The following is a 22,649-nucleotide window of genomic DNA, read 5'->3' as shown; positions in this document are numbered from 1 at the left end:
TGCTCCAGGACAGGGATCGACTTCTCGAGTTTTGCTACAGTCTACGGATTGTACTAAATCTCGAGAAGCCCGATCTAATCCCCAAGCAGAGGATAAAGTACCTGGGCATCCTGGTAGACATGATAGCAGCAAGAGTCTTTCACTCAGACTCTAGTATTAGCAGGTTCAGGAAAGCAACACAGCTGTTCCTGTCTTGATGGGAGCAGCCAGCTCGGCATTGGCAAGTCATCTTTGGTCACCTGTTGTCCTTGGAGAAGCTGGTCCCTCATGGGCGCCTTCACCTTTGTTCTGTCCAGTGGAGAACGGAGTTCTGGTCCCAGTCTCGAGATCCTCAGTCCTTGTCATTCCTCTATCGGAAGAAGAGAGACAGGACTTAGACTGGTGGATGGATGACAGGAACCTTGTAATAGGACTATCCCTATATATTCCCCCTCCCGACATGCTTCTGTTCTCAGATGCATCGACTGAGGGATGGGGCGTACACCTGGAGGAGTTGCTGACTTCGGGTGTGTGGAACCGAGACAACAAGCACCTTCACATCTACATCCTGGAACTCAAAGTGGCCTTCCTGGCCTGGCCCTCCAAGAGTTCCAGGATCGAGTGATGGGACACTCGTTGGTGTTGATGGGCGACAACACTACAGTAGTGGCATATGTCAACAAGCAGGGGGTCTGGTATCCCTCCCACTGCATCAGTTGACAATGCAGGTGCACGAGTGAGCAGTAGCTCACTCAATAGAGCTGTCAGCCAGATACATTCCAGAATGAAGTGATAGAGACAGATTGGTCCCTTAACTCAGAATTGTTTGAGTTGTAGCCAGATACATTCCAGAATGAAGTGATAGAAGGACAGATCTCCCTCCTTCCCTCTGTTTTGTCTGATTCTCAGACATCTCAGGAGAGGTTGTTTGAGTTGTGCTAGCTCTGCTGTCTGAGGGAGCTTCTGGCCATCAACCACACGATATGTTTGCAGTTCCTGTCTCTTCACCAGCATCTCTGGAGATTTTGTTGCTGATGAGAAGCTTCTAAAGGTCTTGCCCTCCCAGGGACCAATATTCAGATCACGTCTTGAAGAATTTTCCTGAGTTTGCTAGTGATGTCTGTCAGGATTATTAAGGGGGAACAGAGTCGGTCTAGTTTTCTTTCTAAAAAAAAAAAAAAAAAAAAAAACCATGGCCTCTTCTGCTTCTGAGTTTTCCTTTTTTTTTTTTTTCAATTTCTTCTTAGCTTTCTTCCAATGTCTTTACACAATCTTCTTTATCGGGTCTCTCTTCGGAGTCTTCTTTTGCTCATCCTGTTTTCTTTGCTGTTAAGTCAGCAGAGCAAAGAATTTTCATTGGTGCAATCCTGTAATGCTGGAGTTTTCAGCAGCTCTCTCTCTCTTCGGGTTTGAGGTAAGGTGTACAGCCAGCAGATTTACATTAAAAGTAAATCTGAACTGGATATTACGGTCTTTGAATTGTGGGAGTGAGACGATGGCAGGCGCATGCTCCGAGCTGCTAGATGTTGTCACACGTATTTTAACAAACAAATTTTCAAACTACATTTCACTAACACAGGAATTGTACACTTCCTCTGCCGTAACTGTTTTTGAACAACACACTTACCTAACTGTTCACGTCTAACACATGCAATAAATCCCTGGCAAAGCACTTCCTAATTCCTAAATATCAGTCTTCTGGGATCACAACACAGCTGCTATTCTTCTCATGATGCAAAATTTCGTGGGCAGTTATTCTGCGTCGCTAAATTAAGAACTTTTTTGTGCTCTTGCCTTCTTTGCGGGCTGTCTCCTTTAGCACCTTACACAGGTCCTGTAGTTTTCTCAGGCTTCTGGTCTAGATGCTTCACATGGGGTTGTGGAGTCTCCCACAACTCCGTATTTTCTTCCTTTACTGGATTTAAAACGTAATGTGTCCACCGCAGTTCTTGTGGATGCTACAGCATTTGGCGTTTCATCTGCGTCATCGTTGAGTGTATCAGTAGCGATGGTGTCCTCGGCCTCTCCTTTTCACTAGAGTGGCTGGTAATTTTCTTTCTTCGGTCCCCATTGGTTCCGCAGCTTGTAGCTTGTCCTGAGAAATGCCTTTGAGTACTGGACCAGTTGGTGTGTTCTCCACCTGTCCAACGTCGGCTGTAGGTGCTCCAGTGGTTATTCCGAGTGTGGCTGCTTACTTTTCTCTCCTTCTTCTACTTCTTTCTCAACTTTTCCTGCGGCTATATCTGTTCCTCCTCCTAAGGTGTTCGTGGGTTCAGCTTTGGTTCCGGGTCATCAGAGAGTTCTTCCTCCCTCTCCCTTAATCAGTGTGACTTCAGCTCCAGATACCCATCCTGGTGCAGCATTGGTTCATCTGGCGTTGGGTGGATCGGGTGTTGCAGCCTCTCTGCTCGCAGGGGTGGGCGTTTGTCGCCCAGGTGTGGTCGGCCCAGGTGTTACGTCATCGTCGCTGGGTGATGCGGGGTTTGTGCTGTCGAAAGTGTCTGACTCAAGAGTTTTGTCATCGGCTGTAGTTGGTACAGGGTTTGCACAACTGGGTTACGGTTGGCTCAGGTATGACGGGGTCAGGTATGTCAGGTGTTGGTCTCACACATCCTGGTGTAGCGAGTTCCAGGTATCAGATGCAGCTCTTGCAGGTAGTCAGTCTGTCTCTTTTCCTGTCCTGGTTCAGTTAGACCAGTCTGACAGAGAATGCTCTTTTGAATAAGAGGAGCCGGTACCAGATATAGATTTTTTTTTTCTCCAGCGAATGAAAGCGAGTATAAGCGGATGGTGGTCTTTATCCATTCTCTCTATTCACAGTCCAGGCTCCTGAGGAACCTATACAACCAAACCAAGCAATGTTTGAATTGTTGTATACAACTAAACCAGTAGTCTCCCAAACATCAAGTAAACCGGTCTGGTTTGGCCGAGTCGGGCGGGTGTTGAGGGAGGCGGACTCTAGGTTATCTTCTCTTATTGGGTCAGGTAGACAGGATTCAACCTTGCTTCCTAATTGGAAGGGGTTCTATAGGGTAGCGGGTAACCCTTTTGCCAGTGTCAGAGTTCCTCTCAACGAATCTGTTGAGGCTCTTCTCTCTCGGGTTCCTTCGTCAAATCGTTTGGTAGCAGTTACATCTCGTGAGGCTTGTATTTTGGAGGACATTTTTCGCAGCCAGTCTGAGGCCTTGTCCCACTCTCTGTGGATGTTGTCTGGGTTGATGGGGGTTTCTCAAACAAGTTGGATATACATCCTCCGATCCTGTACTTTTGACAACCTCATCACTTTGGTTTCGATGGGGTTGGCATACCAGACTAACATTTCAGCTGGCTGTACAACGTTCTTTGGCAAGAAAAGGAGGGACTTCTTTTTAAAAATTCTTCTGCCTCACTATCCGGACATACATAAGAGGGTTCTGTTGGGGGAGCCTTTTTGCGCTCTGCAACAGTCTTTTTAGAGAGGAAGATGTCTCCTCCATGGTCAATTTCATGTTGTCGTCATCAGCAGTAGTGTCACAGGAGGCTATGATTCGTGTGGCTGTTCATGGTTCAGGTGATGTGGCCAGTATGACGAGCTTTGTTGCTTCTAACTCATGTCTCCAATGCCGGCAATTATGCATCGTCGAGGGTACAGAATGTTGAAGTATCTAACCCTTGGCTGATCCTTGCCTCATCTTTAGAGGGGCTAGTAAGGGCAAGGGACTTCTTATTGAATCTATGCAAGATACTAGGAATTCATCTAATCTTTGCCATGAGTTGCCTGGTCCCAACACAATCTATGACCTTTCAGGGATGAGGATTCTCTCTCTTCCTTTGAGGTTTTTTTTCCCAACCCTGGAGAGGATCCAGTCGGTCCTTCAGGGAGTAGAGGTGTTCCTGTCCAACAGGGAACAGCCGTTACCAGTTTGGAGAAGCCTCTTAGGGAGAATGTCTTCTCTGTCTCTTTTAATTCCAGGGCCTCGTCTCCGATGCGTTTCTCTTCAGGTATGTCTCAAGAATCGCTGGGACTTCCACAACGAGAACACACTTATAGTCTGGAGTGATTCATGCCTGTCGGACCTTCTGTGGTGTTCAGAAGAAGTGCTTCTGACACTGGAAGGTCTATCAGCTCCCCTATTCCTGATGTTCATCTGTACTCAGATGCCTCAGGTCAAGGTTGGGGAGCGTCCTTGGAGGAAACCCAGGCTTCAGGCCTCTGGAGGAATCAGGAATGAGAGGAGTCAATAATCTTTGGGAACTCAGGACTGTAAAGGAAGCCCTCTGGTGTTTTTCAGTCCTAGTGTGCAACAGAGTAGTGGCTCTGTTTTGTGACAACGTAACTCCGTATATGAAAAACTCAGGGGAGATCAAGATCAACAGAACTCAATACTATAACACACAGAGTTCTGAGAAGGTGCGAAGAATGGAAGGTGTCTCTTCTTCCCCAACTTGCATTGAGGAATCTCAGGGTACTGGCCGAGTCGTTAAGTCGCTCTTGTCAGGTATTGGGGGGAGAGTGGACTTTGGCTCTGGAAGTAGTATGTCAGGTTCTCCGGAAGTGGCCAGCATCTGTGGACTTTTTCGCAACGTGATTAGACCATCGTCTTCCGGTTTATTTCTCACCAGTGGTGGACCCCATGTCGATAGGCACCGTTGCGACGTTACAAAATTGGAATCACATGCAGGTGTATGCTTTCTGGACTCTTTAAAGCTGTGTCTAGACAGCTTTCTTTCAGCTCCTTGAGAAAGTCAACCCGTACCATTATCTTTTACCAGGTCAGCTGGACAATGTATCAACCCGTAAGAAGTTGGTGTTGTAAGGAAGGTCATTCCATCTCTAGACCTTCCATAGCCACAATAGCTGATTTTCTTTTATTCCTTCGGAAAGTCAAGGTTCTTTCGTGGTTGGTGATTGCTGGCTACCACTCAATGCTTAGCAGTATATGTAGTTTCCATCTTCCCAAAAATTTCTAGTAGTAAGATCATCCATGATTTATTACGTTCCTTTAAGATTAAACGTCCTGTCTTGCCGATTTGGGCTCCTCCGTGGGATTTGTCAGAAGTTCTAACATTAAGACAACTGATTAAGGTGTTTTTTTTTTCTTACGGCTATAACTACAGCTAGAAAGGTGGGCGAGCTTCAGGCAGTTTCTAGGCTGGTCTCCTAGGTGGGAAATGATATGTATTGGTCTCTTCTTTCAGAATTTGTGGCAAAGTCAGAGTCAGAGGTTAACCCTCTGCCTCATTTGTTTAGGGTTCTTTATTGGCAAGAGTTCGTTACCGTGATCCAGCGGAGATGTCCTTATGTCCGGTGCGAGCATTAAAAGTCTATTAATCAAAGGCTGAGAAGCTCCATCCGTGTGTGCGTACACTTCTCGTCTCTCCACAGAATCCTTCCTGTCCGCTGTCAAAAAATACAATTAGTTACTTTCTGAGAAATATGATTTCCCAGGCTTCTCTGGGTTCTTTGTCGTTGTCTTCAAGCTCTGTTTACCCCGGCGCACAGTATTCAGAGTATGGCCACTTCATCTTCCTCTTCCTTTCTAAGGAATGGTTCAATGTCTTCCATTCTGGAGGCGGCTACTTGGAAGTCCATCTCAATGTTTACTTCCTTTTACTTAAGAGACGTTCAATTCGCCTCATCGGAGGGCTATTCTCTTAGTCCATGCATAGTGGCTAACTCTATTATCTAGGGTGTGTTCATTTAGCTGAGGTGGTATTCTCTTAGTGCGGAGGTTCTTAGGTTAACCAGATGGAGGAATTCCTTTTAGCCTTTAGAATCTTAGGCAGCAGTGCTGTAATAGTGTAATCACGCGAAACTAGATTTAGTATGATTTTAAGTATCTTAGTCTTTGATAATTTCCCTACGAGAGTCCAAGGAGATTCTCTAGTAGGCTAGGCTCTTTCGTCGGCGTTGAGATACTTCTTCACTCGTCGATCTTCGGGCCTTATTCGGAGGATCAGTGGCTTGGCACACTGCTTCATTCCCCTCCATACATGAGAGGCTCTGAATAGCCACATGGGAGGTTCATCATACTCCTCCATACATGAGAGGCTCTGAGTAGCCACATGGGAGGTTCATTGTACTCCTCCATACATGAGAGGTTCTGAAGAGCCACATGGGAGGTCGACGGACCGAGACAGTACTGACCTGACTGACGATCAAAGTACTCCCCAGCATGTCTCTTCACCGAGAGCATTGATTGGTATAGTGAGTGTATGACTAAACAGATATCCTATGCAGAGCAGATCAGTGAGCCATATCCTATGCAGAGCAGATCAGTGAGCTACCATCTCTGTGGTTTTAAAAAGGGGGGCGCCGCAACCTAGATGGGTCTCCCTCCAGCAAGTCTCTTCACCGAAAACATTGATTGATATGGTGACATACATTTACACATAGTAGGTTGGTAATGAGTTGCCTGCTTATTCTCTGTTGACAGGTTGGGCTGAATTAGATTGATCCCACCTCCATTAAAATTTTGTTAATTGGGCTAATTCATGTGTTTAGGGAGTGTATTGCTATATGAAGTTTTCATAATAAAACTAATATTGTAATACTTAACTGAACACCTGAATGATTCCCACCCTCCTCCCCACTTCAATTTTTGATAGTGAGTGACTCAGTTGGGGACGTCGGCCTCTGTCAGCCGGTATTTGCAGCAGCGTTGCGTTGTCAACAGCACCTCAAGTAACTCATTTGACAAGATTTTTCCGGTAGCGTTGGTAACACTGCCAGTTAATTACCCATTTGTGGGTAAAATTATGGGGGTATAGTTTGGGCTGGTCAGTGACCAGGGCTAATTCAGGTGTTCAGGTAAGTATTACAATATTAGTTTTATTGTGAAAACTTCATTTTGATGAACCCACTAATGATAAAATAGACAAAATATTAGTTTTATATTGTGAAAACTTCATTTTGATGAACCCACTAATGATAAAATAGCCCAAAATCTATTGTATGGTTCCTAGTCACACCAACTTGAAAGACCTTGGAAGGAGAAAAGTCTGTATGTGCATTTCCAATCACCCTTTGCTGGCTCATAATATTCATTTTAATCCATTATGTAATTTTTGCTAGGTTTTCTCAGTTTTTGCATTAGTTTAATCTAGGAGCTATGTAGAATATTTTGCTCCTCTTTAGCTTATGAAGGTTTGTTTGTTTACTTGCTGAATATTTTTCTGTTTTTACTAGTAATGTGCATACTAATGGTTAAATTTGGTTCACTATTTGTCTCAACTGTTCATTACTATATATTACTTTTACTTCCTTAGTAGTAAGGTATTTTCTGTTTTGCTTAAGGTATACATACTTCCCATTAAGTATGTTAGTGTTCAGGGAATTTCAGCCGTATCTTACCTAAATGTATTAGTAAGAGCAAAGGTGATGGGTCCTACAGAGAGATTGTAGTGGGGGGAATCAGTGGTTCCTCTGTATTCAGAAGCAAGTGTATGATTGTTTTGCATAAGGCTTTGCACTTGGTGATTTCATCTTGTTACTGCAGCCACAGCTAAAGCATGAGCTGGGCATGTACAGTGGGACTTTTCTCTTTGCAAGATCTTTGAAGCTGGTGTGGCAGGGAACCATTCATACAGAGTAAAGTTATTGTATGAATCAAGGGTATGGAGGAAAATGTGTTTTATTTTGAAAACAATTTTTAGAAATCTGTTAGGTATTGTCTGATAGTTTTATTTTTCATTCCATGCTTATAGCAGAGCTTTCAAATTTTCTTGCAGGCTTTAAATGATACTGGACTTCACCATTTACGTCTTCTTCATCTCCTGGGATTTCTCGCCCTCATTATGTTTACACCTGTGTGGGTATTTACCGAAGGTTATGATATTATTAATGATGAAGCCGTGGTAAGCATATTTTCAAAGTTTTATGAGAAAGCTCACTTCACATACATGATATATTTCTGTATACAGTTATTTCTTGTGCGATTTATGAGAAAGTATACATTTTAATTTCTATGCAAGTCAGTAATAGGATATTTTCTCTCTTTGGTAGCAACTTGCCATATTTATGTGAATGTAGAAATGCAATGTTTCTCATCCAAAATTCATTGCACATCAGTGTTTTATGTATAAGCCTTTTGAGTTACAGTGTTTTGCCAGTGGAATTTCATTTCTATGTTTAGTTTACACTTATTAATTTTAAAATCTTATTGTATTTTCAGTTTGTTAGGAGAGCCCCAACTGATACTATTTTACTTCTCCTCTTGGATGGGTTTCTAAACTGGCTACAGAACTTCGTAGCTTTTACAATTCTGCATCATGTCACACCACTCACTTATGCAGTTGCGAGTGCAACAAAGAGGATCTGCATCATTTCCATATCACTCTTGTTTTTGCGTAATCCAATTACGTTTTCAAATGTTTTGGGGATGTTTTTAGCAGTGATTGGGGTCCTTGGTTATAACAAAGTAAGTACTGTATACTGCATTTGTTGTAATTTCTAGATTTTATTTTTGAAATATTAGAATGTCATTTGAATTTTGTTTGGGTTTAATGTTCAATTATATCTTGATCTAAATATAGGAGTTTCATTTTCAGGCCAAATATGATGCTAATGTGGCCAGGAAGAGGGCAGCAATGGCACCACTGAGTCAAGTGATGAGCACCAGGGCTTCTAGCTATGCTCCTGAAGCCAATGGAACTGTGGTTCCCATGTACAACTCACAGTATGACATTAGTCCTCTCCAGCTTCCTCCATTTCATCCAGCATATGCCTTTAATCACATCACCTCATCCAGAGTTGGTCCGTATCCTAGGATACATGAAGGTGCCAATGGTATTTCACAGAGTAGTACTTATAGCACACAAAATGGTGTTCTTTCTTCCAATGCTAACAGCATTACTAGTAATGGACATACAACTAGATCTTATGGAAGAATAGATTCTATATGAAATTTTAAACTGTTTTTAGGAAAAATGGTCTATTTTTATACTGATTTATAATGAATAGTGATATTAGTTTACTTGATAGAAATTTAGGAACTTCACCTTGGTGGTTTATGGGTAGTGTAATATTTGCTTCCAGATCTGGAAGAGTTTGTAACATAAAAGTTTTCAAGACCTGTCATATATAATCAAGCCTCAATAAAGTCAGGCAAGTAGCAAGATGCGCTCTTAGACATTATAAAAAGAAATATTTACAGTTACCTTAAACAGTAATTGCTTGCTTGATGGTTTGATCTCTTTAGGTGGCCATTGCCTAAAGTTTCAAGGCCAGTAAGTGACACATAATGTGGAAATCCCTTTTCAGTAAACTATCTCTCACACGGTTTAGTCCTTTAGTCTTCTGGTCCAGAATGATTTTTCTGAGACAAAGCTTACTGTTTTATTGCCCTTCAGCTTTTATTAGGTAAACTTGTGCTTCATTTTTTAGAACTTTATTCATGCTTTTAGAACTTCCTTACTGCATTTTTGGTTTGAACAAATGTTACTTCTGTCTGTGACAAAGTACAATACAATATCAATTTAATCAGTCGTTGGCAGTGCCCCAAACACTTCAGTATATAAGGTGTACAGTTCTTTATTTGGTTTAAAGTATATGACTTTATTCTAAGACGAATACCAAACTTTGGAAGTCGGTCCACCTGGTCATAGCTGAGAGTTGGTTCTGCTAGTTTATCATCTTATGAAATAAACCCACTGTGCATTATATGGCTTATTAACATTATATAAAATAGTGTATTACACTGAGGACAATTAATGACACTGATTAAATTTCAGGTACTTATGCCTGTGTTTTTCTTTAGTGTGTATAGGTATTAGGTAGGACTGATTAGGAAAATTTAACTACAAACTTCCACATTAATAGAATATGGTATTTCTAGGCAAGAAGTATTATGGAATTTTGCCTATATGTACTTTTAGTATCATTTTTACAAAGTTTTTGTCTGATACAGGTGCAGACACAGCCAGTGTAATCTAGCCTCATAAAGTAATAAAGAACACTATACCTTGTGAAGGGTGCAAATAGGTTCATTGTATTCCAACAATTTTGCCAAAAATGAACTAATTTGAATTTTTTGTTTGCAGGATCACGTTGAAATGTTTTTTGAAATGTACTGTATTCAAACATGATTTTAAACCTTTCTTGCAAGCCATTAAACATCAGTATTAGAGTTGGTAGCACAGTTAGGCTTAGCAGTGTTAGTATTTTTAAGAAGTTATCAGTTGGACCTTACAGTCTTCAAGTTGTTAAGTAATTTAGCCGATATCGGTTAGAATGAATGAATTTAGAATTTTTGCTGAACCTTCACCCTTTTTGTCTTGGTAAAGCTCTCTGAAACGCTTTTGTCACTGACATTTTGGTGGGGGTTAAGTGGGCTTCAGTAACTTTACTCTGACGAAGGACTGTGCAAGTTTATTTATATGCAAAACAAAGAACTTTTCTAATCTCTGATTTTTTATTGCGTTGATTTACCCAACTCAGTTTGATAATGACAGGTGGTATCGAATCTTAATTTTACCTCATACTATGTTGTATTATATCTGTGCTATTTTTATGAGATATTTGCTCTTTCTCATATGTTTTCATGTTAGTGTACAGTTGTGATTATTTTTCATATAATTTTAGTATGTGGCAGTGGTAATAGTTTTGTAGCAACATAAAAAAGGTGTTGTGATCTTTTAAGAATGCGTTTGAAAAAATAATGGTGAATGTTCTGTCTGTTAGGAGACTGAAAGTTACTTATGCTTCGTTAATCATAAAATTATTGTCAAAACTGTGTCCAGGTTTAACTTTAAAAAGATACTTGGATAAATGGCATTCAGATTTAGACAATGAAGACCATATTTTTCATATTTCTTCTATGAAGATTCAAATTGAATCCAATAGCATAATGATTAGTATAATGATAGTACAGGTAGTATAAAAAAAAAACTGGATAACCATAGATACAGGGCTTCAGCTGTTTTTTATTAATATCCGTAAAGAAGTGTCATCTAAGAGTCACAGTTTCTTTACATCCTCTTTGATGTTCAGAAACCCTACTAAGTGCATGATTGTCAGACTGCACAACATACAACATTTGAAATTATTGCATTGCATTATAAATGCATTATTCATTATGCTGTATTGTCTTTTATTAGTCTACAGGTTATTCTTAGGAAGTTTCTCCCATACAATACCTTGCTGCATAAACCATTGCCATATGAGTAAATCTTGGTATTGTTGTTACAATTCATACTTGTCTTTGGCACTAGGTATTATTGAAAGGATTTTGGTTATATATAGCATGTATATTCACATGTATGTACACTATGGCGCCTATGATAGCCCACCATGCAGCTGCTGAAAGCAGTATGTTTAGCAGTTATTTATTTTAATTTAAGTTCGTATTTTTATTTATAGAATTGCCATTTTGTTAATCTTTCTATTTTAGAGATTTTTCAACTGTGATTGTATTATAAGTAATAATACAAAGATTTTATTTAATGATGTACTTCCGTGTAGGCTTCCCTTTTTTAAAAGCTGTTGATGGTGCATAATGATGGATATTTGGTAAAAAATTTCAACTACTATATGTCAGTCCAAATTATTAACATTGACTTTTTCTCTTTACTGACATTCTCATAATTTCCTTAATTTGATTCTTATTTTGTGTATTATTGTTCTTGTATATTATGATTATTTCTGATAAGAAATACAAGAAAATCGAAAGTCATCGTACATTGTGGTGCTCCATAACAAATAACAAAAGAGATTTAGAAAGTCGGATACAGCATATGTTATCAGTGAGAATGCTTCATCATATGATACTCCACAGAGCACATCCACAAATCCTGCTCTCCTGTTGAACAGCTTAACTGAACCTTTTCTTCATTTACAGTTTTAGGAGCAGAAGTAGCTTGAAATTTGTCATGTAGAGATATTGCAATTCAGGAGATCAAAAATGCTCCAAAACAAACCAGAAACTACACTTCAGCATTCAAGATTACCTCATCCCAATTACAAAAGCTCTACATTGGCATTATCTTCCCTTGTCAGGAATACTGCTCTCGTATTTAGGGTACTTCATGTTTGATTTTCCATCTGGACAAGACTGCCAATAATCAAGATTCTAATGAGCAAGGTTGCTTGGCTGTCTTTTACAGTTACAGGCAGTCCCTGGTTATCGGTGGGGTTCCGTTTCCTAGGGTGTGATGATAACCGAAAATCGCCGCTAACTGAAAATCGGCGATTTCGGCACTTTTTCAGTGATCTTCGGGGGTTATCGGCGCCTCTGTTAGGTATGTATCGGCGCCAATACCCAATTATTGGCGCCGATAAGCGGAAATCGGCGATTTTCGGCACCGAAACTTGCCGATTTTCGTCGCTAGACAAGCCCCATAAAACCGGATCGCTGTTAAATGAACCCGCCGTTAACCGGGGACTGCCTGTACTGTTTTGGCCACTGTTCCATTGAGAGAAAAGAAAACATCATGTTAATTTTAGGTGATTTCATACCACCTCCCAAGCCTTGAGTTCTCACATTTGTCCTTAGTAGACAGCAATCTTAGTGTTTCTTAGCTCAGTAACTGTTTCTGTCCCAGTGCCACACAGCTATTGAATTTTTGCCATTGGAACTAGGCCATACTCTTTTTTTTTCCTGTTCATTATTTTCTTTTATCTAAAGCATTGGAGTGCACACCCAATTAGGATTCGTGTTTTAAAAATTTATGGCTAAATCAACACGCTTTGGAAATGTTTTTGAATCTAGAGGCTTCCAACTCAGGCAGATGCAGAGCTGTTCTTAATAAACATAAACTGTGTATGCTTATATATATAAAATATTTCAGTGTAATAATAAAACAAAATACGAAAGTAAAACAACTAAGACTAAAGGAAATACAACAGACATGGCAAAATTAGAACAAAATTGTTATCACTACAAGCAAAATGGCAAACTAGCTAAAGAAATAGAGACAAAAGGATGGAAAAAACAAAAATAGGAACAGAAGAAAGCTTGTAAAGTGCATGAGGAAATGCAGCTTACAGTTTACAAAACATAAGTACAGTATAAGCTGCAGCTGTTATTACCAGATTAAATACAGTATAACTATTCCATCATTTTTAATATATGACAAGGTTTGTGGAATAATGACTTATGGATTGAAAACCTACTGTTATATACCTAATGCTGCAGTTTGGCATTCATTTTATAAAAGCACAGCATTGAAGTAATTTTATCTTGGCTTCAGAGGGATTAGACTAATTTGACCCACATGTATTTAATGAGTAACCCACATTTCCCAGTTCCAAAATGCAAATCAACAATTACAGTTAAAAAAGTTGATTATGACTGGTTAATTTTCAGCTAACAAGTATCATTTTGGAAACAAATCCCCATAGAGAAATTTTTCAGTTTATGCAATTATAAATTTTTACAGAATTTTAATGCACTAAATATGATCTTAGACTTAGGTACCCAGCAGTGATATGGCATAAGTCAGGCTGAAGGATATGTTAGATAAAACTTGAAGCTCAGCATGAAAGACAATTTTGCATTCATCCATAATCTTTAAAATTCTTTTCCGTGTGTTCAGTACACCAGTGAAGACATTGATGGTAAATTTGCACTATTAAGAAAAGAAGGAAAATCTAATGTTTCAATTTGATGAGGTAAAATAAAAGGAAAGCTACCAAAGCCCACGAGAACCCAGCGAACCACTAGCTATTCAACACATGACAGTGCTCATTGGGATCAACCTCTAAGTACAGAGCAAGGGCTGATTACCAGACCTTATCAGCCATAGGGTTTTAAAATGATTTATTGTGACTGGTTTCTGTAGACTAGCATGGTACAAAAGTGGTTGTCAGTGTCCAAAAATAGTTATTTGCTATAACTAATTTGAAATGAATTTGAATTTTGATAATGTTTAACAAACCATTCTTTCATTCTATGCAAACTTCACATAGTGGTGTATAATCTTCCGTACCTTACATTGTAGTTTTTTTTTGGTAAAAATTTAAAAATTATATTATTGGTAAGTTCAACCAGACCACTGAGTCAATTTTGAGATACTGTGAAAATGCTCAAATTCATGGTAATTCACATCTTGGAGAAAGCCATCTCCTTGGTAAACCAAAATATATCACTGTATTCATAGGCAAGAATCCTCTCCAAAAACTCTGGATGGAAGGTAACTATCCTCTTCGTCCCAGTAGACCAAAAAAAATGCATTCTCAGGCCCCAAGACTGGAGCACTCAACCAACAGGTGTGGAATGGTCACGAGCATGTATAGCATTACCCAGTAACCGATTAAGTGCATACAGCGGCTTGATTAAATAATACTAGTACTAATACTGACTTTCGTTGAGTCTTGCTGTGCTGCGAATAGAATTTACCATATAGCTGAGAGAAATTACAATAATTCCAGTACAGAATTACACGGCCTCATCTTTGGTGGACCAAATTGGCATCACCCATCTTTGGGTCAGGCTCGTCTCCCATTCCACCACATGATGGCAGGTTGGTTACTGGCCCTAGGGAAAAGGCTGAACTGCTTCATTGAGCTTTTGAAGCTAAGCATTAAGCTGAGGATGTCCCTCTCCCTGATAACTGTCATCCTGAACCTAATCTCACAAAATTTGTATTTTGCTCTATTATTATCATTATTTTATTATTAATTATTATTATTATTTTATTTTAATAATAATAATAATAATAATAATAATAATAATTATACTGTCATTGGGTCTGCTATTAGGCAGGAAGTATTTTCTTAATACAAGCCTATTCAGGTGCTATTCTAAGCTCATGATCTTAGACGGTGACCACTTACATTATTTTCATTACATGAACTTAGAGGACCTTACTAATGTTCAGGGTAGAATTCTCCTAGTTTTCAACGTTTCTATTTAAGTCTTTAATAGCATAAGAATGATGTTTATTTCTCTGTTACTATTTCACCAGGTGACACGGGACCCCGATCCAGAAAAAGGATTTTGACAAAGGAAAAATCTATTTCTGGAGAGGGGCCCGTGTCACCCGGTGACCCACCCCTGTTTTTCATTCTCTCCCTCCCTTGATAAACTTCATTCTAGTGAGGTGGGTGCTAACATGGAATGCGGCTAGTGTTGCCTTGTATACAGTCCGCGAGTAGTGCATGGGCTTGTATCGGCACCTCTCTCGTTGGGACTTTTGACATTGGGAATCTCTATAGGATAAGGTTCCGTGTTTTTGTAGTTCACCCTTTTCCATACACGACTCCATCTAGTGGAGCTCGCTCTGGGGGTAGTAACTCCAGCATTTCATTTAGCTTTCTCTGGTATCTAGCAACGGAATTACCTAGAAATAAGTGCTGAATGGACTATTTCACCGGGTGACACGGGCCCCTCTCCAGAAATAGATTTTTCCTTTGTCAAAATCCTTTTATTATTATTATTATTATTATTAGCCCTATTCATGTGGAACAAACCCACAGAGGCCATTGACTTGAAATTCAAGCTTCTAAAGATTATGGTGCTCGTTAGAAAGTAAGAGAAGGTAAAGGGAGATACAGAAAGAAGAGATCTCACTTACTAAAAAGAAAATATAAATTAATAAATAGATAAAAATGTATTAAAATGCAAGGAGAATAGCAATGTTAGGAAAATTCTGATAATCTTGGGTTTTGGGAAGATCTTATGGTTCCTTCCCTCTGTATTTTAAAAAGGTCTCTAGTGTGCTGTCTCACCCAAGATTAGTAGATTCTATAGATTTTTAGGTCGACATACTATCTTTGCAGACGAGCGCAAGCTGAGTAATACAGTGTCTGTTCCAAAGAGTGGCATATCTGCAAACTGCAGTAACGACAGGCCAATTTCTATTCTCCCTGTGCTTATCCAAGCTGCATAAAAACTTATTTATAAACTTCAGAATCTTGGAGTGGGTGAATATATTTTAAGATTATTTCAAGATTTCCTTACAGGTAGCCAACAGCAAGTTGCTGTTGAAGGGATCTTTAGTGAGCCAAGACCTATTGTATCTGGAGTTCAACAGGATAGTGTTCTTGGTCTGCTGTTATTTTTAGTGTATTAGTGATATGGTTACTGTTCTGGAAAACAAGATTATTCAGTATGCCGATGATGCAACTCTTGTAGGTTTAGTAAAGTCTCCACTTATGAGGAATGAAGCTGGCCGTAGTCTCAGTCGTGGCATGGCCTTGATTAGTGAATGGTGTAGTTGGTGGGGTAAGAAGCTGAACCCCTTTAAAATCAAAACACTATTGATTAGTAGATCTTGTACAGATTTTCCACCACATCCTCCATTTCAGGTGGATGGGACTCTGCTGAATGAATCTAAAGCTGTAACTATACAGTACTTCATGTAACTTTTGACTTACATCTTGCTTTTGAGAAACATCTAATAAAAGTGCCAGCAAATGCCAATTGGAAGTTAGGTATTGTATGTAAGGCATCATATATTTATAAAAGTGATAAAATTGGTGCAATGTGTTTTAGGTAATTTGCCCTTCCTTTATAACTTTTAGATAGAGTGGTTCTTGGTGGTAGGTTTCTGTTTACCAACATTAGCAATTATGACTTGGACTATTGATAGATGGTCTCTTGTTTGTCAGTTTTTCATAAGTTAATATATACAGATATCTTTCACATTCACAACTGATCCCTGATCCTATTTTCCTGCTGAGAGCAACCAGATTTGCTAAACAGCAGCATCAATATGCAGTAAATGTGCCTTGCTGTCAGACTTCTCAGTTTCAGAGGTCTTTTGTTCCTTATACTGTTGGACTGTGGAACAATCTCCCTGGAGATGTTGTGCAACTGGAACCCCAAAAGTTCAAGCAAAAATGCAATGCATTACTACGCTAAAGCAAATCTTGTATTTTAATCATTTACTTACATTTTTATCTATTCATTTATTAATTTGTAAATTCACTTTTTCTTTTCTAATAACTGGTCTCTTCTTTCTGTATTTCTTGTTAACTTTCAAATGAACACCTTATTCTTTGGAAGCTTGAATTTCAAGTCATTGGCCCCTGTGGGCTTGTTCCACATATATACAGTTAATTATTTGAATAATATTAATAATAATAGATGTTGTGATTACCTTTTTTTTATTTTGTTAACATTTTGGGTAAATAACTGCAATAAACTAAATATTTTAGAAATTTTTATTAAATTTTTTACAAATTTGATTGTGAAATGGCATTATAATTATCATAAAGTACTACTGAAAGTATGATTTTTAGTTGGAAATTATTTTTGTTTTACCAGAAAATTGCTCACATGTACAATCATTTTCCTTTCATTGTTATCAGCATAAACTATTCAAGCACATGATCTAATTACTGTATAGTAAAACCATAATTGCATAACAGATAAGATTAAAATAAAATAATTTCATCTTTTAATTTTTATGTAGAAACAATTAACACATACTAGTAGTCACTCATGCAACCTCATACAGGGTCAAGCTCCTTTTTCATAAAGTGGATATAACTTTCCAGTGGATTTCAACATTTTGTGTATGGTCAGCAATAAAAGCCGAAGTAAAAAAACGTCAACAGGGCATCGAACTCCATCCTTGCCATATTTATTGTCATATAATTATTCCTTCTTTGCATTAGGATTTTTATCACAAGAATTATCATGAATATTCACTCATTCATATCATTACAAGAATTGAAAATATAATGCCATAAGTACATGTCTGGTTAACATTTCTGATGCAGTAAGAACACTGCAAAGTATATTTTTTTGGCTTTTAAGGGTTGAGGATTCAAGGCTTTGTATCTTTTGTGCACTGCTGAAGTTGTCTCTTAGGATCTTATGAATAATAATAAAAAAATCTGCATCAGCTCTCCTAGAGTGGACTACTTGTAAGTCGAAATATCTTTTTGGAAATGAGCCGTATATCTTTCCTCCTTGTTAGCTAATGGGGAAATTTCTGATCAACCCAAAGAAAAAGCAGAGAAGCTTCACAAGGCCTCTGAGGATAAATAATCTTTTGCTGATATTCCCCATGCTGTTATCTGTTATTCTGAGTCATCTCTCACCAAATCTGCTGTTTGTTGCTAGAGGTTTAAAACTAATCCCAAACGTTTTACAGGGATTGTAGAAGGTTTCATTCAGTTTTCCTAGTACAGTATTTAAAAAATATGGGACACTTCCATTTGAAACTAGAGCGTGTTTTACTTTTCAAATGACTTTTTTTGTGTACGAGTGAAAATAAATGTACTTAAACATCACTTTCACAGATCTTTTACATTTTGTTGAAGTGCCACAAAGTCACACTGCTCATGCCAGAGATCTTTGTTTCTTTAGCATAAAATCTGGAACAATCTTCCTGACAGTGTTATGATTGCTGATGCTGGGAGGTTGTAGACAATAGATCTTGAAAGTGCCATGCTCTTAGGCCTTCATATTTGGTTACTGGGCATTTATTTCTCCCCTGCTCATTTTTAATGAGTTTATTTGATTTATATGCATATATTTTTTATGTAATATTCATCTGACCTCACTTCGCTTGGCTTTGTTCTTTCCTTTTCACATATGAGCATTCTGTTACATGGAAGCTTACTGATCAAGTTATATACCTGTTAGCCTCCTGTGTGTCTGTATATTGACTCAGTGGTCTCATTAAACTATTGTATAATTGGCTTTTTCAATTTACATGATTTTTTTGAATGATATTGCTTGCTCTTTCCTTTCTCCCTCTTATTTCAGTGTTACCACCAACAATCTGAAAGAATCTAAGTTCTTGGAAGAATAATTTAAAATTTCATCCTTGCAAGTTTCATATTTTTATGTACTATACCTTTTTAGTTAACAACATGAAAAAAAGTTTCATTTGCAGTCAAAATTGAGGCTGAATCCTATATATCCATCAGCAATGCACCATTCATTTGCATAAACCAGGCCTGGTTATTATTGAAATTGATAATAATTTTTAAACTTGCAGACATCATCGAGCATGGAAGAGGATTAAAAAATCTTAGTTTTCATAGTGATTGTAAAAGCTTGTCTTTTATTATTATTCTGGTAATAATTTCAAGTAACAATTTCTCACATTTGCATACCATAAGCAGTAGAATTTTGTAATAATGCACTTCCAGGGGCTGGGGTGTCCATTAACGGAAAGTGTCTGACGTCAGATTTTTTGGGTCTAGAAAGAGGTAGGCTTTTTTTGTAAAATTTCTTGAAGGTAAACAATTTAAAGAATAAAAATGTAAAATGATGTGCTTTACATGTGAAAAACTTGAATTATAACAATAAATTTATCATTTTACTTGAAGTAAAGTAAACAGAATTTAAGGGGTAAAGAGAAAGGATGCATGTGTACACAGATGTCATAAAGGATGCTCAAGGTGTAGTTGTTGTAATAAGATATACAATGTAACTATCTCAGCACAATCACCATAGATTCACACAGTAAATAATGGTCAGAAAGGATTCTTGAGAAAACTAGACTGAGATACGAGTGAAAGGGCTACATAACTTTAAGCAGACCCTATTTACTTCACTCATACACATTACCATCACTAACACTGTTTAATAGCACTCATTTTTGTTCCCTCATTCAGATCAATGTAAGTTAGCATCTTAACCTGCCCCAGTTTACCTAATGACATTGGTGATGAGGGGGTCATTATTGTAAGAGTCTACTGTCTTCTGATGCTCCTTTGAGGAAAGTAAGAATTGTTTTTCATTTTCATGGCTCTGGTTGAGAACTTGGCTTTAGAGATTGAAAACATTAGTAAAGGACAATATCTATGGTTCCCTTATCAGATTTGATAACAATGGCAGTACCAGCAGATTTATGTATGATGTTCAAGCATCATGTTAATTACTCCTGCAGTTTACAGTTATAGTGCTTCTGAGTAGTCCATATGAGACACTGTTAATTGTAGGGATTTCTTTTTTTTAAGCTTTCACAAGGTTTGTGCAATGTCTTGGTTATATTTGTTACCAAATCTGAAGAATAGTACAGTGCAGTATTATCATTCACCAAAACATCCTTGCTGTTATGCAACTGGAAAGTTTTTATTTCTTTTCACAGTAGGTAAGGATTTTACTAATGTTAAGTTTAATGTATGCCATTAAAAGGTAATTTATTTAAAGGGGTGTGAAATACAGTTGTGAATACTGAGCCATATTTCCCATTTTTTACTTTTGCGATTGTTATTGTAAAATAATTTTTATATGGTTATGTGTTTGAGTTTGTTAATCATTATTCCAAGTCTGTTTCAATTTACAAAGTGTTGTGTTCTTATTGGAAAGGCATTGTTTTTGAAGTGATCACATTATCAGAATAACTGAAAAAATAGTTAGATATGCTTGAATCATGTTGGAATCTTCATTGACATTTATTGTTGATTCATTTTGTCTGTAATGTAACCCTGAAAAAATATTGGTATTGCATGTATGGGAAGGGTTGATATTTAGTCATTACTTAAATTGCACATTTTTTTTTTTTCAAATTCATGAAGATCATGTTGAGGACTGGAAAAGCTGTATGGGAGTGTATAGTCTTTTGCATTTCAGGATTATTCCTTGGGCCTTCACAGGTGTCTCTGTGTGTGTCCTTTGTGCAATAGAAGGTTGATGGAGTCCAGTGATTGCCCAGATCTGCTGCTGTATTCCTTTAACTGTAGAGTTTGAAGGAACTCATAAATGCTGAAGCATGTGTCATGGGTAATACAACTACTACCATTACTTTTTGCAGCCCCAATTATCTACTGACAGCCAGTGATTTTAATGTCTATCAACATGCAGCTGCCACCCATTCCCAGTGATGATTGAAAACATTTATTAAAATAGTAATATTTTGATAAAAGATTTCTGGGAAGATGATGCAGTATGACTAAATATCCTAGTCATCTTAAAGTTGAAAGTCTTTTCTCCAAAATGTCAATAATAATAATAATAATAATAATAATAATAATAATAATAATAATATAAGTCATGGTCATCATCAGCTCTTAAATAACTTCATTATGCCCTGTGAAATCAGTTCTTATAGTAGGGTGAAATCCAAGAATGCATGTGCCTTATTTTTCCATAGGTGTAAAAGAATCAGGAAGCCAGGGAAACCATAAATAAGAATGAGTGACTGGTATATACCAGAATTTTTATAGGTGGTCATTGCCTGGTCTGATTACTAACTTTTGATGGTATTTCATATTTTGTTGAAGGCCATTGATGAGGTGGTACAGTAGTTGAAACACCTCTGAAAGATTTCACACAGACCAACATTATGGTTGCTTCTGTATTAGCACAGGACATGGGTGAGTCAGTTTTCCTTTGACTTGACTTTTGCTTAGCATTTCATTATGATAAATAACCTACCGAGACAAAGCACTGTACCTGATTTGCACTGGCTTGACCTTTGCTCAGTACTTCATTATGATGAATAAGCTTACCATGACAAAGTACCTGACTTTCATTGGCTTGACTTGTTTTTTACTTCATTATAAAGAACAGTGTGATAGTGCTTTTTTCCATTTTTACACCGATTGAGCTTGTGCATGAATGAGAAAAGAATGTAGAGTTCAGAATTTGTGACACTTGGTTTGGTTGTTTGTGTCTGTCTTTTACGGTATTCACATTCACAGCTTCTGGAAGGCCACTTGTCATCGAAATATTAGCTTCTAATAACAAAAAAGGTTTTTGTGTTATTCGTTAGCAAAATTTGTTAATTCAGCTCAGTAATTCTCACCAGCAAATCCTCCTCCTTCAGTACATCATATGCGGCTTGACATGTCTTAGGGTCTGTGTGAGACAAACTCTGCTTTGATATTCTGTTACAGAGTAATGCATTGAGGTGTAGTTACACCCAATGGAAAGAAAGAGAAATGTTGCCTCAAGACATGCCTCTGCCAATACAGTATACAGTACTGTCCTTCATAACTACTGCATAATTTTCTGTGTGTCGTTTGAATTTGCCCAAAAGATTATAAAAAATATTTGAGTGCATTCTCATGTAGTTCCTGTATTCAAGGTCATGTTAGACTTATAGTTCATGTAGAATTTTTATGTGACTTCCTAATACGTCCCTTTCTTTAGTTTAGTTTCTGGACCATACTCTTTTGTTTTGCTGCAGTTTAATTTTTGTTGCACACACAGCAACGATTACTCTATACAGTACAATGTCTGTGAATGCTGCCCATAGTACATGGTGCTCTTGCTGCATACCACACCACTTACCACTTATGTGCTGCACTAGCATCCTGCTAGACGGTGACTACTAACAAATTTATCTGTGTGGACGACACTATCTACGCTTTGTTGGACAGTGGAAGTGTATGGACATGACTTCACAGATCTGGTAGCACTGCCAAAATGACTTGCCTGTGATGTCAGAAGCGAGTGCATCAGTCAGATACTGTCGGATTGTGCAGACTCATCCTAATGCTTATGCCTTTTGATCTGACACTAGGTATTTTAAGTCCTCCCTCTTATCTTTTAACCCCATTGTATCACTCACTCATAGTCTTGATAACTTTTCATGTTTAGCAGTTCAAGAATTTCTTCCTCTTTCTCTCAATTTTGAATGCTTGGAGGTTTTTATATTCTCTAGCAAAGAGCCAGCATGCTGATTCTCTGGATTTAGTAGAATACCATGCATGTGTCATGCATCTTGATCTCAAGTTGTTCATATAGAGTTTTTCTTACTCTTGTCATTTTTAGCTTGAAGGGTCCCATATCTTTGGGTTGTCATATCCCTTCTCTTAGCAGCGGTGCTGCATTTGTTTGAAT

General features: G+C 38.0%; 1 protein-coding gene across 1 annotated transcript in view; it reads left to right on the top strand.

Annotated features, from left to right (window-relative positions):
• Positions 1 to 11,401, top strand: part of LOC136852589 (solute carrier family 35 member E1 homolog) — a 47,885-nt gene extending 36,484 nt beyond the window's left edge. The window contains exons 4-6 of the mRNA XM_067127437.1: positions 7,690 to 7,815; positions 8,133 to 8,378; positions 8,509 to 11,401. Coding sequence (XP_066983538.1) covers positions 7,690 to 7,815; positions 8,133 to 8,378; positions 8,509 to 8,862 — 726 coding nt within the window. The 3' untranslated portion in view covers positions 8,863 to 11,401. The remainder of the gene's footprint in view (positions 1 to 7,689; positions 7,816 to 8,132; positions 8,379 to 8,508) is intronic.
• The last annotated feature ends 11,248 nt before the right edge of the window (positions 11,402 to 22,649 follow it).

The sequence above is a fragment of the Macrobrachium rosenbergii genome, chromosome 3 (assembly GCF_040412425.1).
Source record: "Macrobrachium rosenbergii isolate ZJJX-2024 chromosome 3, ASM4041242v1, whole genome shotgun sequence".
In the NCBI taxonomy this organism is placed as follows: domain Eukaryota; kingdom Metazoa; phylum Arthropoda; class Malacostraca; order Decapoda; family Palaemonidae; genus Macrobrachium; species Macrobrachium rosenbergii.
This window is presented reverse-complemented; position numbering and strand designations above follow the sequence as displayed.